This window comes from Octopus sinensis, linkage group LG16 (genome assembly GCF_006345805.1).
Source record: "Octopus sinensis linkage group LG16, ASM634580v1, whole genome shotgun sequence".
NCBI classification, from domain to species: Eukaryota; Metazoa; Mollusca; class Cephalopoda; order Octopoda; family Octopodidae; genus Octopus; species Octopus sinensis.
In genome coordinates, this window is record NC_043012.1 from 28,740,091 (window position 1) to 28,760,776 (window position 20,686).

Consider the following 20,686-nt stretch of genomic DNA (forward strand, 5'->3'; position numbering starts at 1 on the left):
ATATATATATATATATATATATATATATATACGACAGTTTTCTCTCAGTTTCCATTTACCAAATCCACTCACAAAGCTTTGTTTGGTTTGAGGCTATAGTAGGTGCCACACAATGGGTCTGGACGCAAAACCCAAATGTGTGTAGTTAGAAAGCCAGCTTCTTATTACACAGCAACGCCTTCACCAATAATAATTAGCAAATTTAAGTACAAATTTCATTTGACAACTTCGCAAGAACCATAACAGTAGTTGCAGACAAAATGATGAAGAGAATATTTGGCAGCCTGTAACTTAAATCCATGGGCTCAATTGGCGATTAAACGTCTCTTTTCACCAACATTGTATTTGAACCAACATTCCCTTTATGCGTTAAAAATTAAGATGTTAACTTTAACCCTTTCGCTCCGACTTTTGCACAATCAGATTTTATTTTATTTTTTTCACATTTCTGCTTCTTTAAACCATCATTATCTACCATAATTAAAATCTAAACTTTCTTTTTATCGCTACATATGATTTTTGAACGTGGGACAAAAATGTCCCAATAGTATTCTAATGAACAAATACTTGAAACTGTCCTATCCCAATAGTATTTTACATGCACTTTGAGCAAGTTCGGAAAATTACGGAAATAAAAATGAAATAAATCTTACAGTTTATTTCAAACGCAAAATGAAGCTATAATTGCTTTCTCATATAATATTTATTATGAATTACAATTATTTTTTCGTATAACACTTATAAAATAATATATGTAATGACTCCTTCTAAATAATACTTATGAAATAACATAATTATATAATTATTATGTAATTATATAGTTGTTTCTCTTATATCATACTCGTTACTGAATATATTCCTTTTCTCAACTAATATTTACGAGAACATGCTATGTGTGATAAACTGTAAAACATTCATCAATATATAAAGGAATGCTGCATTTCCGGCAAATGTATTGGGTCCTCTTTCCTTTGCTCCTCGAAGTACATCTACGATTCTTTTGTTTTACTGGCATGTGATCATCTGCATTCGAAATCAACTTTGAAGTCTTAGAAGGCCGTTCGAAAGATCTCACTCTCTTTTGTGGAAAACTCGAAACTTCCTGCCTCGATCAAACGTTCAGCTACATTTACTAAGAAATTTATAAATGGTGGTTTCGTATGGTGAATTTCAGAGTGAATAACATAAACATCTCTCATCAGAAACCTGACGAACACTTTAGTCCACCATTTTCTACTTTCTTCGATCCAGTTCATACAGTGTTACCATTTGATCAGAGTGATCTACTCCACCCATATATTTGTTATAAAAGATAATCGCTTCTGGACAAGTGAACTCTTTCTTTTTTCCATCCTATTCCTTATGCTGTAATACTGATTTGTCCCATCCCAAACCATTTTAAATTAAGTAAAATTCACTTTAGTATTAAAAAACTTTTCTCCGGATACATGTGTCCCATTAGGAGCGAAAGGATTAAGGTAAACTGAAAAGATTTAGTAGATGATTTCATCGCATAACATTATATTTCTTGTCTATTTCAAGTGACTGTTACCAGAAATTTTGTTTAATAGAGTAGAGGGTGCAAAATGGGTAATTTCTGATTTTTCGTTATTTCTCCTCACCTGTTTGAAATTATTACATTGCGAGTATTGCATCGTTATTTTGTACCGTTGCATCATCTTTAGGAGTAAAACTTGGTTAGTACTATACTTACTGTTCAAGTTGAAAGAATTTGAAACAAAGTCGGGTGACAGATTTTTCAAGAAATTTTTCCTCAATCTTAACTCACTTATATTTAAGGTTACTAATAAAATATCTGAATAATTTTTGGTGTTCAACACTGAGTTCTTTTTTTTTTTCTGTTGGATTCCAAGTCATTCCCCCCCCCCACACACACACTAATGTCTAATTTGATCATGTCGAATTTGGTGCAAGATGAGTAAGGACAAATTTCAACTATTTCTTCTCTTCATCTGCATGGTGCAAAAATATATTATGAAGAGAGCCACTCCCGCAGATCATAAAAGGGGTATATTTTATGAGAGGATATTTTGTGCTAAGTTTTCAGATTTAGTCGGCTTTCGTTAATTTCATATCGCGTGCTAGTTTGCCAAGAGCCTCTTTCATTCGACCTAGATATTTAAAATTTTTATTGGATTTCTGATCTTTCTGATACCTTAGGGTAAATATTGATGTGTATGAGCCTTATTTCCAAAGTAACTCTAGAGAATTGAAAACGAAAATTTACCTTATTTTGTCTTACTCATTTTATCCCTCTTAAATTTCGCTTTTGTATGTTGAAGGAGAACGAAGATAACGTTCTGAAATAGGGTTCAGATTATGCTATAGTGTTTTTTAATGCAGTTAGAGGATGTCATTTGTTTAGCTAATGTAGTTTGTGCCCCTTGCACCCGCCATTCCTATCTACGCTACATTTCAAGCAAACAGAAGAAGGAACTCTACACGTTTGTAAAATAAAAAGGAAAGAAAAAGAAAAGACTTCCAAGAATGAAACAGAGGCAAAAAACATCGACTTACGTATAAAAACAGAATTTGCAGACATTTGATTTTTATCTTTTAATTGTGACCATGCTGGGGCACCGCCTTGAAGAATGAATTGAGACTAGTACTTTTTTTTCAACTTGGTACTTATTGTATCGATTTATTTTGTCGAACTGCTAAGTTACAAGCACGTAAATACACCGGTTGTCAAGCGGTGGTGGTGGACAAACAGACACAAAGACACACACACACAGGTATATACATATATGTGTGTGTGTGTGTGTGTGTGTGTGTGTGTGTATTTATACACATGCATACATTTATGCGGATGTGTGAGTAAGCATGCATGTATTTATGCAAGAATTTATATTTATATGTACAAAAATAGATGCAAATGAGCGTGTATATGCGTGAATACGTATAACATACAAGAGTTTGTATGCGTATATATGAGTTGGTGTATGTAAATGTCTATATACATGTGTGGATACGTATGTGTGTATACATCTTCACAAATATAAATTCTTTATTTCTTCTGCTATTCATCACTAACCTGTCCATTTAAGCAACTTGACTTATATTCTTCATTCTTCATTCTAATTTTACTACCCTTACCTTCTCCCTACACTTTCTATGCCAATTTTTTTTTTTTGGGGGGGGGGGGGGGTTCACGGAAGCAACTGTTTTTCGAAGCCTCATATTGTCGTTAATTGCACGAAATGTGGAGTAGATGAACAGTTGATAACTGATGAAGGGTCGTTCTTTATGTTACTTGTCTTGTTTTCCATTTGTTTTTCTCGTTGTTCGCATACCCAAGTTTGCCTTCGTATTTCATGTTGTTTACGTTTTGCGACGTCCTCTGTACCAATATATGCATATATATATATATACATAGACATGTAAGCATGTACATATATGTATGTATATATGCATATATATATATATAATATATATATATATATATATATATAATATATATATATATATTATATACTCTCTTTTACTCTCTTTTACTCTCTTTTACTTGTTTCAGTCAATTGACTGCGGCCATGCTGAGCACCGCCTTTAGTCGAGCAACTCGACCCCGGGACTTATTCTTTGTAAGCCCAGTACTTATTCTATCGGTCTCTTTTGCCGAACCGCTAAGTGACGGGGACATAAACACACCAGCATCGGTTGTCAAGCAGTGCTAGGGGAACAAACACAGACGCACAAACATACACGCACACACACATATATATATATATACATATATACGACGGGCTTCTTTCAGTTTCCGTCTACCAAATCCACTCACAAGGCTTTGGTCGGCCCGAGGCTATAGTAGAAGACACTCGCCCAAGGTGCCACGCAGTGCGACTGAACCCGGGACCATGTGGTTGGTAAACAAGCTACTTACCACACAGCCACTCCTGCGCCTATATATATATATATATATATGTAAATGTAATATTTGACAATTATTCGGTAGCCATGATAAAACTCCGAGTTTCGGATTCCGAGGTGGAAATCCATGTCACCATCTCTTCAGTTATCCGGCCATCGGATAAATGAGGAGATGGCGGCGTGGATTTCCACCTCGGATCCGAAACTCGGAGTTTTATCATGGCAACCGAATAATTGTCACATATTACATTGAGAGATAAATTCCTCTATTTACATAATATCGAGGTCTCCTTTATTCTTTCGTTGTCTTACCATTTTTATCAATATATATATGTAAACGTATACATTTATATAGATATACATGCAGATATATGATACATTCACACACACACACACGTGCATAGATGCATACATACATACATACATACATACATACATACATACATACATACATACATTCATGGTGGCTGCTCCCTCGTTATCGAGTATGGCCATTGCACGAAGTTTAATCAATGTTGTTATTGTGCAATGCCTGTGCAAGAAGATTTTTTTAAAGTGGGGAAAGGCTGTGCACTGAGTCAATCCCACTCACTAAGCAACAGCAGCCATAATCCGAAAAGAAGGACAAGTCAACGTCATCGGTAACCACTGAGCCGCAGGTTTTATGTCGGAGTTATCCCAGTTACCTGAGTTACCTTCTCCTAGAAGGATGCCCTAACAAAGGCTAGGAGTCCTTCACTCCCAATGGTTTAACCGCGCGATCGGGTATTCAGTCCGATTATTTCTATGTCCCCGCGCATGATACAGCCTTAAGACATTTATTGGTTGGCCGTTGACTCTCAAGAGTTCCTCCGCCCTTTGACGGGTTTTGTTTTTCATCCCGCAGGGTGTCCAATAAACACCCTCCTCACCAAGCAAGCTTGGTGGGGTTGCCGGTTTAGTCGCCGACGACCCGACCATGCCACATGTTGTACTGGGTTACATGTTACCAGTAGCACTCGAAAGCGACCTCACATAACATACATACATACATACATACATACATACATACATATACATTCGTATGTAGCTCTATGTATACGTGTGTGTGTGTGTGTGTTATATGATTGATAAAAATTGTGTTGACTGACACGCTTTTGCCGATAATATTTTATATAAAACTCTGTTTAATGTGTTTAACGTGTTTAAACCAGTCAATTTATTGAATAAGAATGGGTTCCGAATTTTAGCACAGTATAGAAGAGGTGTAAGTCTAATTTATCGGCCGGAATGTTCAGTTGGTACTTATTTTATGCATTTGTGTGTCTGCGTTTGTCACCCCACCATCGCTTGAAAACCGATGTTGATGTTTTACCTCCCTGTAACTTAGCGGTTCGGCAAAAGAATCGATAGAATAAGTACTAGGCTTACAAAGAATAAGTCCTAGAGTCGATTAGTTCGACTAAAGGCGGTGCTCAAGCATTTTGCCACTGTCGAATGACTGAAACAATTAAGATTCAGTGGAATTAGTGCTTAAATAGAGACAAATAGGTCTGAGTAACATGCATACTCAACAATATTAAATGAATATCAGAATTGGTGCATAAATGCCGGCCACAGGATATTCTTGCGGATATTAAGACACAGCTAAGTGAAGAAATCCGCTCTTAGCTTATTAAAAATACTGTCTGTAATAATTACGAAGCGTAGATTCCAGGAAAGATGAATAAAATATGAGTAACAAAGGTACAATTGTATCTCTTTGTTACTCAGTTGTGTGTATACCACAAACACACACACACACACACACACACACACACACACACACACACACATATATGTATATATATTTATATATTTATTTATATATATATATATATATATATATATATATATACGCGTGTGTTTCTTTATGCCGTGAGTGGTGCGTGTGTATGTAGATGTGTGTGAGTATTTGTATGTAGTGTTTTAATGAGAAGATTGAAGTGGAGAGGCAAAGACGACGACGTTCCGCTACTTTTCAGCTCAGTAGGGGAGAGGGTTTTAGCGTCGAACATCATTGATCCCCAACCTCTCGGACCGAAGAGAACACCAAGTTCTGTAAGTGATTAACTCATTCATTCACTGATATATTATACATACATATATATACATACTTACGTACGAACAGACAGACAGACATACACACATACACATAAAAACACATACATGTATACATATACACACAACATATATATATATATTATATATATAGAAATATGTATATATACATATATATATACATATATGTATATATACATATATGTTTATACATATATATATCTACATTATATATATATATATACATATATGTATATATACATATATATTATATATAATATATATATATAATAAGATATATATATAACATTGTATGTATATATATATGTACATATATATATAATATATACATATATATTATATATATATATATCTATAGATATATGTACAAATATATATATATACATATATATGTACATATATATATATATATATATATATATAGATATATATATATATTATTCTATATATTATATAAGCGCTGGGGACTGCACACATACACGTGAATGAATATACCATACACATGCGTTCTATGTGTGTGTATGTGTGAATGTATATGTGCTTGTGTGTGTGTGTGTGCGGGCGGGTATTTGTGGGTGTATACATGTGTGCGTGTTAGATTGTTTATGTTTGCCTTTAACAGCAATCTCTACAGTTTTGCAGACATGCAAGCTCTGAGAGTATACTATCTGTGTATGTGTGAGAGTGTATATGTGCGCTTGTGTCTGTGTGTGCGTGTGTGTGTGGTGTGTGTGTGTGTGTGTGTGTGTGTGTGTGTGGTGTGTGTGCGCGTGTGTGTGTGTGTGCGTGTGTGTGTGTGTGTGTGTGCGTGAGTATGTTCTATAATGAGTGATGGGTGCAGGGAGTGTAATGAAAGGGCACCAATGACAGATGTGCCCGACAAACAGATCGAGCAGTAGCGAGATTACCCAGACACACACACACACACATATAGACAACAAAACAGAGAGAGAGAGAGAGAGAGAGAGAGCAGGGAGAGAGAGCAGGGAGAGAGAGAGAGCAGGGAGAGAGAGAGAGGCATAGGAGAGAGAGAGAAAGAGAGAGAGAGAGAGAGAGTAAAAAGTAGAGAGATACAGATTCATAAACGTCTCAGTAGCAGAATGAGAAAATTAGAAAATAAATTGAATTCTTTGCTCGTCATCTGATATTCTTGATGTATTTATTCGAGTCTGTCTTTTGGGAATTATACCCTGCACTGTATGTGGTGATTGTGGTGGTTGAATTGGTGGTGTTGTCAGCGATGATGGTACTGGTGATGACGGTGGTGTTACAGGCTGTAATGGTGATGAAGATGATGACGCTGGTGACGTTGGGAGAACGATGTTCATGATGTTGTTAAGAGTTGCTGTTAGTGGTAGACGTAGTAGTAATGATGATTATGATGGTGATGATAATGATAATAAGGGTGTCAGAAGTGGTGGTTCCTACGATGGTCTTCTGGTTGAAGATGTTGCTAATGGTGGCGATGGTGATGATGTCGCTGTGGTTAATGGTGCTGCTGTTACTAATGCTATTGTTTGGAGGCTGATCAGCTCTGATAGACGTGGTGGCAGAGGTGGTCGTTTTAGTGACAACATAATAATGCTGATAAAGGAGGTAGTTGTGGTGGTGGTTTTAGAGACTGTGGTTGTGGTGGTAGTAGTAGTGATGGCGTTGTTGTTGTTGTTGTTGGTGGTGGTGGTTGTAGTGACAATATAACTGAGTTGAGATCGTGGGTACAGTGGCAATTAATGTTAGAGGTGTTGGTTAGGGTGACAATGTTTGTAATAATGGTGCTGCAAGAAATTGTGCTTATAACGATGATGCTTGTGGCAGTGATGGAAGAATTAATGCTTTTGTGCTTGTGATGATTATGCTGCTTGGATATATAGTTTTAGTAGCGGTAACTAATAAACCTCCAGCCTCCTCGAATAAACCTATGATAAAGATTTTAAATTTTGACCGCCTCATCTTTTTTCTAGATGTTGCCTCGAATTGCTAATGTCTTTTTTGAAGACAGCTGCATTGTCAGTTGGAAGAGGTTTGCCATTAACTTCTGGCTGCTTTAATCCACGTAGCGACCGTTATCGTCGTCACATTTGCAATAGTTGTTTACGAAATTAGGTGAAACTGTTTTTGTTGTTGCTATTGTCCTTATCTGCTGGTCAATCCTGAACGAGCAAACGATTATTAAAGACATTCCAGCTATGATCATGCTAAATGTCTGTACTCAGTACTTTAATCTTTTCTTTCGAAAAGTATATATTATCATAAGCTGGCAGAATCGTTAGCACTCTGGGTGAAATGCTTAGCGGTATTTCGTCAGCTGCTACGTTCTGAGTTTAAATTCCGCCGAGGTCGACTCTGCCTTTCATCCTTGCGGGATCGATTAAAACTAGTTACGCACTGGAGTCGATGTAATTGACTTCATCCCTTTGTCTATCCTTGTTTGTCCCCGCTATGTTTAGCCCCTTAAATATTTTATAGGCGCAGGAGCGGCTGTGTGGTAAGTAGCTTGCTTACCAACCACATGGTTCCGGGTTCAGTCCCACTGCGTGGCACTTTGGGCAAGTGTCTTCTACTATAGCCTCGGGTCGACCAATGCCTTGTGAGTGGATCTGGTAGCCGGAAACTGAAAGAAGTCCGTCGTATATATGTATATATATATATATATATATATATATATATATATGTGTGTGGGTGTGTGTGTGTGTGTGTGTGTGTGCGCGTGTGTGTGTGTTTGTGTGTGTGTGTGTGTGTATGTGTGTGCGTTTATCTCCCCCCTCCCGTAACATCGCTTGACATGAGATGCTGGTATGTTTATGTCCCCGTAACTTAGCGGTTCGGCAAAAATAGCGATAGAATAAGTACTAGGCTTAAGTACTGGGGTAGATTTGCTCGACTAAAAGGTGGTGCTCCAGCATGGCCGCAGTCAAATGACTGATACGAGTAAAAGAATAAAAGAAAATATATATAAAGAATGGGAGAAAGAAAGGAAAAGACAATGAGGTTTAGTTTGAAAGAGAAAGATTGAACTGCTGTAACTGGGAGGTGAAAGGAACACGAGGCTCTTGGCTCGTGCTAGTGACATAGGTAATGATAATGCTGTCGCTGCTACTGGTGCCTTTGATGATAATTATGATGATAGAGGCGCGGTGGTGAGTGTGACGATCGTTGATTTGATTGTGGTTGGGACACTTTTGTTTGTATGCAACAGCTATAACATCTGAAAAAACGAAAACGCCAACATATATAAGCACACACACACACTCAGTCACACACACACACAGACACACACGGGCACATATACATACACACCAACTAGAGAATAACTTAGGGGAACTTCTTGCTATGCATAAATTTTGCCTTTTTCGTCAGAGAACATACAACCGATCATAAGCTAATTCTACCTGCTTATGGTACGACACACATATACACATGTATATTAATGTGTGTATATATATATATAATATATATATATATATATATATATATATATACATAATTATATACCTTCACACATACGTAGTGTAAAGTCGCAGCCAACGCAAACTTTTCAATAAATTTAACTCTTCTTTCAGTATTGTGTCTCTCATCAATAAATGCACTGTTATTAGGCCAACTGGCAGAATCGTTAGCATGCCGAGCGAAGCGCTTAGCAGTATTTCGTCTGCCGTTACGTTCTGAGTTCAAATTCTGCCGAGGTCGACTTTGCTTTCACCCTTTCGGGGTCGATAAATTAAGTACCGGTTACGCACTGGGATCGATATAATCGACTAGTCCCCTACCCCATATTTCAGGCCTTGTGCCTATAGTAGAAAGGATTATTTTTGAACTTGGAAGCTCAATGTAAAATATGCATACATATTACAGATATAGCGTGGCCGTGTGGTAAGAATTTTGTTTTCCAACTACATGGTTCTGGGTCCAATCCCATTGCGTGACACCTTGGGCAAGAGTACTCTACTATAGCTTCAAGCCGACCAAACCTTGTGAGTGGATTGGATTTGGTAGACAGAAACTGAGAGAATCCCATCGTATATATACATATATCTATGTATGTCTTTATGTCTGCGTTTATCCCTCCTTACTGCTTGATAACCGGTGCTGGTGTGTTTCCGTCGCCGAAAACTAGCGGTTCGGCAAAAAGCTTTGGATAGAATAATTACCGGATTTAAAGAAATAAGTATTGGGATCGATTCATTGGAATAAATTTCTTCAAGATGGTTGTCCAGAATGGCCGTAGCCTAATGGTTGAAACAAGTAAAGGGTCGAAGGTAAAATATATATATATTATATATATTATATTGTATAGTATTATATTATATATAAATGTATGTATGTATGTATGCCTTAGAAAACCTTAAGTACGAATAAATTATAGTGCAGTAAACTCATTCCTTCTCTGCTTTCGATGTGCAAAATAACTATGGGCGGTCCTCAAAGTGCGAAACAGTCTGTCTGGTGTCTTTTGCACCCGTTTTTCCCCACATGAAATACCTATTTCCACCGCAAATCTTTAAGAATTAATCATCTTAGAAAATTCATACTGATAGTTTGAAAAACGAGTTGTTCATGAATTTATATAAAAAAAACCCTAATAAAGCGAGGTAAGGAATAGTTTTCTGTATTTTTCTTTTGACATTTTAAACTTTAAAATATAGTTTGCTTTTGTAAGTTTCTAAATAAGTGTACCAGTAAAATTTTACTTCCCATTAAAAGTATGCCTCTAATTTAGAATTGATCTCCAGTGCACCGCGATTTCAAAATGTTGGAGAATAGCAAAGATAAAAATTTCAACAACAGTTCACGTCATCTCTTATGACTACGTCTATCCACAACGGAAACACACTTTTCCCTGTGTGTACAATAGAACATCAATCTTTACCATTATTAACACTGGCCAGATAAATACAAAATTAATTAAATAGAACTTTCTGCCCACCCCACTAAGCCATGAGTCCCAGTATATTTTCATAAACAAAATAATGTGATTCAGTAACTCTTCTAGCTGAAAACCTCATAAAGAACTGAATTTATAGTTGCGAGCAGACTCTTAGTATTACCTTTTCTATCAGTTTCTAAGGGAGAATTATGAGAAAACGAGTGAATTCTTACCCGATCGCTCGAAATGCTACAAATAGCAACCATTCCATTCAAATCATACCCTACCCTCTTACAAAAAACAGAAACATATTAGAAAATATTGTTCGATATGATACTATATCTGAATAATGCACAAGATGGTTACGGCCGAAAGACGTGTTATCATAAATCTTCTTGAGCAGGGTTAGTCTGGGACTAAACAAAAACTCTTTTAATCTATCACCTCGATCATCTGTGGCATATTTGTGTATGTGTGTGTGTGTGAGAGAGAGAGACAGAGAGAGAGAAACAGAGACAGAGACAGACAGATAGAGACAGACAAAGTGAAAGCGAGAGAGAGGGAGTGTGTGTGAATGCGTGAGTGTCTACGTATGTATGTATGTATTTATGTATGTATTATGCATGCATGCAAATATGTATGTATGTATATATGTGTGCGCGTGTATGTATGTATGTATGTGTGTGCGCGTGTATGTATGTATGTATGTGTGTGCGAGTGTATGTATGTATGTATATGTGTGCGAGTGTATGTATGTATGTATGTGTGTGCGAGTGTATGTATGTATGTATGTATGTATGTATGTATGTATGTATGTATGTGTGTGTATGTATGTATGTATGTATGTATGTATGTGGGAAAATGGATTGATGAATGAATGGCTGTGTGTTTTTAAGTGATTCTAAGACTTATCTTTTATTTGTATATTTACAGAGAATTAAATATCATTTGTAAGAAAATTTACCCAATTTTCTAATTTTCCTTTGTGCGTAGATATATCCTATTACAATGTTACTATTTTTACAGGGTGTCACTGCCATGCTATTATCTTCACAGACTCTTTGAGAAATAACATTCTAAATTAGTTTGATGCCCTCAAAATAAAAATTAAAAAAGTTAACCTGAAATACGTCAATAACAAAACGCAAACCTTATTTCTAATAAATTACTCGTTTTCCAGTCTCCTTGCATCTATGCTTCTTAACGTCAGAAATTTCTTGGAAACTTCTTTTCATAATAGCTGATTTTCTTATATCAAACAAGTTATAAATACAAATATATTGATGGTCAATTACTTATTTTCTCTATGTTGATGCCATGAACGAAAGTTTAGATATCTGAGCAAAGTTTTGAGATATTGTGCAACTTAAACAAAATACAAGAGAAAAAAGTAAAAGAAAGCTTTTTTTAAATGATCAGAGTCAGATATTTAAAGAGTAATTTTCGATATTTCTAAGTTCTTGAAAGTTCTTCAAAGTTCAAGTCGTGAAAGACTAATCTCAAGATACTGTATCAAATTCTGTCAAAATCTTGGGGATACGCAAGCCCAGACTATCGATAAAATTCAGAAGGCCTTTGAAGGTGATGCTATGGGAAAACACAAGTAAAGGAGTGGTACAACCGGTTCAAAGATAACCGCAACCTAGTGGGCAGTGAGTCACATTGTGACAGACCATCGACCATCAGAAATGACAAAATGATTGCAAAAGTTCGAGAAATAGTCTATGAAGACCGCTGTGTGACTATTGAGGAGATTGTTGCCGAAGTTGCAATCGGCCATGGGACAGTTCAGTCAGTCCATTCCGCTCACGTCGTCCAAGTATTGCTCGTCAATCAAAATACACTTGTTCTTCTGGCTTCCTACTCCTCAGACTTGGCACTGTGTGACTTTTGGCTATTCCAATAGCTCAAAAATACACTCAAAGGGCGAAGTTTTGAGTCAACAGAGAGCATTAAGCAAAATTCGACGGCCCAGCTCTATAGAATCCTAAAACGTTTCCAGAAATGTTTCCAGCAGTGGCAGGAATGCCAGCAGAAGTGTGTAGACTCTCAAGGCGAAGACTTTGAAGGAGACTAAATTAAAATGGTAAGTTTTTTTAAGTATTACTTGTTTTTTAGCCAAAAGGTCGGATACTTTTTGACTACACCTTGTATGTGTATACTTAGAAATACACGCATACTGTGTGTGCGTGTGTGTGTGTGCGTGCGTGTATGTGTGTGTGTGTGCGTGCGCGTATGTGTATGTGTGTGTGTGCGTGTGTGTATCTTTTATCATTTGTTTCAATCATTTTACTCCGGTGATGCTGGAGCACCGCCTTGAAGGATTTCAGCTGAATAAATCGACCCCAGAATTTATTTAATTATTTCTAAGCCTAGTACTTATTTTATCGGTCTCTTTAGCCGAACTGCCAGGTTACAAGAACGTAAACAAACCCACACATGTTGTCAGGCGGTGGTGGGAGACAAACACAGACACAAAGACACCCACACATACACGTATACACACACGCACATATACGATAGGCTTCCTTCAGTTTCCATCTACTAAATCCACTCACAGGGCTTTGGTTGGCCCAAGGCTATAATAGAAGATACTTGCACAAGGTGCCACGCAGTGGGACAGAACCCGGTACCATGTGGTTGGGAAGTAAGTTTCATACCACACAACCACAACTGCAAGGACTCCCCCAACTACTTTGACATTCCAATGGGTCAATGGACTCGGCCTAAATTACCGGCCTCGCGAGATGCTACCTACTCCTTTACCTCTTGGACCAATTCCTTAATCTTTCCGGAAGTGTATAGAGGGACGATGCTCTGTTTGCGTTCCCGAACTTTGGTAACCAGGAGGTCGCACAGCTGCGTAAGCGAATTATAGTCTTCTTTAAAAACCTGGGCCTTGAAACCTCAAATTTCATTTATGTCACTCTGGATTTACAAAACAACATATTCTATCCTTACCATAAACTGGGAAAAAACGTAAATTATTTTAGCTTTTCTTCTAATTCCCATACTCTGTCTCAAAATCCTTTATGAACAGTGTGTCCTATAGGATCTCATCCTCATCCGTTAATAAGGAAATATTCGAGCAATACGCAGAATACTACAACAGCGCTGTACACCGTGCAGGATATAAAAATTCGATCAGATACCTCTTTATATGGAGAGATCCTCCCCCACCCCCACCACCACCACCACCACCTGAGCCTGCCACCACAGATACCTCTGTCCCCGAGGCATCCCTCGTAGTCCACTCCCCACCAAAGTTAACCTTAGTAGCAAACTCAATATGCACTTCTCCCATTCTGAGAATCAGGATCCAAAATCCGCTGCTGCAGCGCGCACCTCTCTGCCCCAAGTCATACGCGCGTAACCTCTTAGGACGGAATAAACGGACCAGGATATGCGATATTATTTGGTTTCACAACCACCTTACCTTTAATTTTCAAACCCGACTACATAAGCTTTTCTTTGCTCTGCTTGTAAAACATTTCCCTAGATCCCATGCCATTAGGTAAATCTTCAACCTCCACTTTATTAAATTTCTCTACTCCACCATTACTAACATTGCCAGTATAATCCAACTTTCTAACAATAAAAGACCTACGTAGGCGCAGGAGTGGCTGTGTGGTAAGAAGCTTGCTTCCCAACCACACGGTTCCGGGTTCAATCCCACTGCAAAGACTGCGAGGAACCTTGGGCAGGTGTCTTCTACTATAGCGTTGGGCCGACCAAAGCCTTGTAAGTGGATTTGGTAGACGGAAACTGAAAGAAGCCCGTCGTGTATATATATATATATGTGTGTGTATGTATATATATATATATATATATATGTATATGTATATATATAAGTATATATATATATATATATATATATATATATATATATATATGTATGTATGTATGCATGTATTTGTGTGTCTGTTTGTCCGCCCCACCATCGCTTGACAACCGACGTTGGTATGTTTACGTCCCCGTAACTTTAGCGGTTCCGCAAAAGATACCGATAGAATAAGTACTAGGCTTACAAAGAATAAGCCCTGGGGTCTATTTCTTCGACTAAAGGTGGTACTCCAGCATGAGCGCAGTCAAATGACTGAAACAAGTAAAAGAATAAAAGAACCAGCAATTAGTTAACCTTTATGATATAAGTACAACACATTATAATCCTCAACGCACTCCCTCACACCTTTAAACCTTCTTAACAATGTCGACACCTCCCAGCCCCAATCCTAATACACCGCCCAATCCCCATAACCAACCTAACGATCCAGCTATACCGACTACTGAAGGAGTGAATGATAGGAATAATATCGAGAGCTACTATAAGCTACCACCCAGATGACGGCTCCCTCGCCACCACTAAAAATACCAGTCTTAGCGCTGAGGCTAATACTAAATATAATACCCGGTGAACCCCAGGTAATCGAAAGCCCACAAACTCTTAGTGTTCTCTGGAAGTCTATGCAGCTGTAGATCCCCCACCTCCTGACCCTGGAAAATAAATACCTCATGAAAAATATAGTATTTAAGCTTATTTAAGCTTACCGTTCCACGGAAGCATCCAAGTTTGTATATATATATATATCGGCTCGTACAGCACCACCTTCAAGGTCAAAATTACTAACCACTATTCTAGCTTCAGATCTCAAACGAAAACTAATAATACCTCTTTATCTAGGCTTATCCATTACCTAAAAAATGGTCCATTGCTACTCATACCAAACCGTATAACATATAACAAATACTTCTGCATCACAGAAGTCTTATCTTTTATGCAATGCAGCAACTGCCTTTATTGAACGAAGCGACCTTATTTTTAATTGCCGGCGCAAATTATGTAATACCTTCTTAAGATACAAATACATTCTACCTCACCGATAATTCCCTTGCTAATCCTCCTATATGTCCTCCCACTTGAATTTCTTCAACGTATTTATAACAGTTATTTTTTTTAAGCTATCTATATATTTCCTTAACTTTGTGATATCTTTATATCTTCATTTTGTATACAGAAATAAGCATGCGCGCGCGAGTATACAACCTTCAACTCCTAACTCCTTCTTTTCTTCCTCCTCTTCTTTCTTAACAACTCCACCCGACTCCCACTACTAAATTTTTGAGCTCTTCCTTTTAATTTCTTTTGTTTTTCTTGGCCATGTCTTCTTTTCTAAATCTTTTTCTGTATAAATGTTTACGCATGGATGCACCTAAGTACCGATGTACTTTTGACACACTAAAGTGGTCCCAGCTTAATATTCAGAAGGACCCTTCCCTTAAAGTCATTATCCATCTACATTAAATCTCCCCTCTCCCCACCTTTCATTTTCTTTATTTTTAACAATTTTAAACAAATTCCCTACCCACAAATATTTTGCTTTTTCACTTTTCTTGCTTACTGACCATCTTATTTCTTCAAACATTTGTTTTGTTTTTCTTTTTATTTGATTTTTCTACTCTGTTCTTTTGACTTCGCCACTCATTTCAAATTATATCTTCGAAGAGTTAACTTGGGATTCCTTAACGACATTGTAACCTTCATATGGTTAAGGTATCCTCCGCCTGACGAATGACTAGCTGCATGCCTCTCGTTGAGTAAATATTATATCAGAGGATCTGCTAGCTAGGAAACATATGTAGCCTGGATTTTACTTGCTCCACTCCCTCAGTTTGGATTTTTATTCGCATTCATAGCGATTCAAGTTGCTAATCAAGCTATACAATTTTTTTCCAGCTTATCGAATTTCAATATGGGAAAAGCCCACAACCTTAGCCAATAACTTATTGTTCCTGAACGTTGATTTTTATACCTACCACGGACTGCTCGAAACTTACAAACTCTACACTTAGATCATTATATCTTATAGTCACACACACACACACACACACACACACACACACACACACACACACACACACACACACACACACACACACACACACACACACACACACACACACACACACACACACACACACACACACACACACAGGGTTGGCAAGAAAGTAATTTCGTTTTTTGCAAATTGGGTGACAATTCTTTTGAATGCCTTTTGCCAATATTACGACTTTTTCCTTTTAACATTTAGAAATAAATCGCGCATAATTTTGTTTACAGCTGTTGGTTCAGTGTCAGTTTTAACATGGAGTGCGAAAATGAACATTTTTGCATGGCATCTTGGGCAGATGTCTTCTACTATAGCCTCGGGCCTACCAAAGCCTTGTCGATGGTTTTGGTAGACAGAAACTGAAAGAAACACTTCGCATATATGTATATATATATATATATATATATATATATATATATATGTGTGTGTGTGTGTGTGCGTCTTTGTGTATGTGCTTGTCCCACCCCACCACCACCGCTTGACAACGAGTGCAGGTTGTTTACGTCCCTGCATCATAGCGGTTCCACAAAATAAACCGATTAAGTAAGAACCAAGCGTAACAAAAATAAGTATTAGAGTCAATACATTCGACTGCAGCCATGCGATACCCCGGCATAGCTGCAGTCTAATGACAAATAAAAGGATAAAAGATAACAGGGGTGCGTACATATATGTTGCTATATTGATCAGCACCCAGCTGACATTCATAAAAACAAAATCGAGACAGACGACAGACTGAAGGCAACGAAACTGAGGCTGACGTTGACGAGATTAACGAGAGGGGTTAGTCAGTTACATCGACCCCAGTGTTTCACTGGTACTTATTTCATCAACTCCGAAGGAATTAAAGGAAAAGTCATCTTCGGCGGAATTTGAACTCAGAAGGGAAAGCCAGACGAAATGCCGCTTAGCATTTCTCCCAGCATGCTAAAGATTCTGCCAGCCAACCACCTTAAACCTGATTAAATACTAAAAAAAAACAAAGGATAGTTTAAGCAGTATTTATTATTTACATGTAATGCTACTCGTCATTATAAATTGCATTATATAAATTATTGGTTACGCCATAATTAATATAATGCAATTTATAGAACAATACATTTTCTAGCTCAGCTCCTGATCCCAAACTATATTCACGGTGTTAATATTATTAGTTCATGAGTATCAAAACATGATTTACTTACTAATATTGAGTACTTCACCAAATACATTAGTGGTGTTAAAAGTTGTACAATTCCAGCGGCGGCTTCGAAACTGATGTTGGCATTCACTAATTCCTATTGCTGCTCCTTTAGTAATGACTTCTAAAAGTTTGTCTTCCGTGTTGCACAAATCTCGCTGGCGTGGCAGTAAGAAACTGAGGCTGGAGCATCTTCTCTGTTTGCCATTTTGTTTAACTTCGACTGGAATTGTCTGGTATGAACTGGCCAGACCAAGGTACCTGCAATGTAACAAAGTTTAATAACAGTTCAAACAATGCTGTAGAGAGGTATTTTTTGCTTTTCTAAAATTATTATTATTATTATTATTATTATTATTATTATTATTATTGTTGTTGTTGTTGTTATTACAGGATATGTAAAATATTGATTTAAAATTTCGGCAGTATTTTCTTCGGAGGGGTAAGTTGATTACATCGACACCAGTGTTCAACTTGTACTTATTTAATCGACGCCGAAATAATGAAAAGAAAAGTCGATCCTAGCAGCATTTGAACTCCGAACATAAAGTTTGAAGAAATGTTGCGAAGCATTTTTTCGGTATAAAGATTCTGCCAGTTCGCTGCCTTCTAGGATATGTAAGATATCAATTGTTGTCTAACATATTGTTCGTGGTTGTAATTATGGTTATATAGGAATTTTCCAAAAGATAGATGCTAACTGAACTGAATAACAGAATCTTGAATTAGAATCTTTGCATTGAGCACCAGAGATATAAGTTAAAACGTGTATTTTGCTTACTAAGAATGTTAGATATGAAACGAAGAGCATCGGTAAGGTGAATGTAAAAGTTACTTGTTTGATGAGCTGCAGTGTTCCATCGCACCAAAATACAGTTATGGTTTCGTAGACTGATAAACAATATTCCCAAGTACTGTTTACAATCCAAAAGTATCGTGTCCAAAGGCATTTCAAATGAATATTTATAAACTTGATCACACAAATAATTTGCATCATCCAAGTATGTCGTAATATTTCCAGTTCACTAAGAAGGTGGGATGAAAAGTTCATAGGTCGATTATGAAGGAGTAATGCTAGAACTGTGAAAGTCTTGCATGCCGTAATTTCAACCCTTCTTGATTATAACCACATTGTTTATTTCCTGATAAACTGACTCTTCAAAGAAGACTTCAAATTTAACTAGTAATTTAACTTGAAAATCGACAAAATTTGACATCAGGGTGTTATCAAGAACCTGCAGAAAAACGGTTTTGTTCCCAACGACATTCATGCTGAAAGGGTTGCTACAGTAGGAGATAATGCTCCAGCTTTGTTAACAGTGTAAAAATGGGCAGCTGAATTGAGGACAAAACGGGAGAGTCTTGAAAATGTCTCAAGGTCTGGACGTTCTGCATCTTCCACCACCAAAGAGAACGTTGATCGTGTTTACGAGACGGTGGTAGTTGACAGGCGATTGACTATAAATCAAACAGCCAATGCTATTAGCATATCCCGTGAGAGAGTTGGGAATATTCTGCGCAATGAGCTTGGCATGACGAAGGCTTTTGCTCGTTGGGTGCTACATCTTCTGACACCTAACCAAAAGCGCACCAAACTGATCACATAACGATAAAATCTGATATTGCTCCAGGCAGATCCAGTTGGTTTCTTTGAATGTTTCCTAAGCCAGGATGATTGTTGGATTCAACAGTTTGAGCCAAAGACAAAGAGACAATCCAAGCAATGAAAACTCCATCTCTTCTGCTCCCAAAAAGGTCAAGGTTGTTTCATCTGTAGGAAAAATGACGGCCTTAGTTTTTTTAGTTTGCAAAAAGCATTGTGTTTATTGATTACCTTCAAAAGGGCCACCCCATCAAAGAAGAGTACTATGCCGTCTTGCTGAGGCACTAGGAAAGCTGACGGAAAGCGGTTTTATTTCATCTGGACAATGCTCCAGCACACAAATCCTTGGTTTCAATGGCTGCTGTGAGTGACTGTGCTTCTGAACTGGTTGATCACGCCTATTCCCCTGATTTGGTCCCAGCTGACTATCATCTGTTTCCCCAACATGGAAAACGCTTCGCTGAGGACCAGTATCACAGTGAGGATGATGTCATATGTGCTGTTGATGACTTTTTTTACCAATCAGTTTAACCATAACCGGTTGATTGCATGCTAACTACCTGATAAAATCAAACATAGATTTTATCCTAAATTTTAAAATATATTAAAAATATATAATTTCACCAAAACCAAAATTATTCACTGCTGAATTACTTCGTTATTAACACTTGGTCGAAATACAACGAACCAGATTTTGAATTTTTATTTTGTATATATGTACCAACAAAATATTTGCACTGTAAAGCAGTTGTGTTCATGGGTACGTATATTTGTTTGTTTATATGCATTTGGGTTGTATTACATTGATGATGGAAAAAGAGGTTTCTCTCTTAATCCTGAAATCAATTGATACATAATTGTACCGTTTCATGATTCTGTTTCGTTTATTTGCACGAGGACGACGCGTGTTTATAGTTTTAAGATATCTCAAGGTAGTTTAGAGACATTTGGCGTTTTAGCCTAGCGTTCAGATGGGCCTGTATACGTACTAGATTGCCCTTAATATACATTTATAAATTCATTAATATAAACTTTACCGGTTGATTGCATGCCAACTACCTGATAAAATCACATACCGATTTTATCCTAAATTTTAAAATATATAGGTGTAGGAGTGGCTGTAAGGTAAACAGCTTGCTTACCAACCACATGGTTCCAGGTCC

The 20,686-nt window shown here is 37.3% G+C and overlaps 1 protein-coding gene across 1 annotated transcript in view; it reads right to left on the bottom strand.

Moving 5' to 3' along the window:
• LOC115220288 (protein Wnt-5b-like) overlaps positions 1-20,686 on the bottom strand; it is a 93,611-nt gene that overhangs the window by 15,283 nt on the left and 57,642 nt on the right. Inside the window, exon 2 of the mRNA XM_036509947.1 lies at positions 17,925-18,181. Coding sequence (XP_036365840.1) covers positions 17,925-18,181 — 257 coding nt within the window. The remainder of the gene's footprint in view (positions 1-17,924; positions 18,182-20,686) is intronic.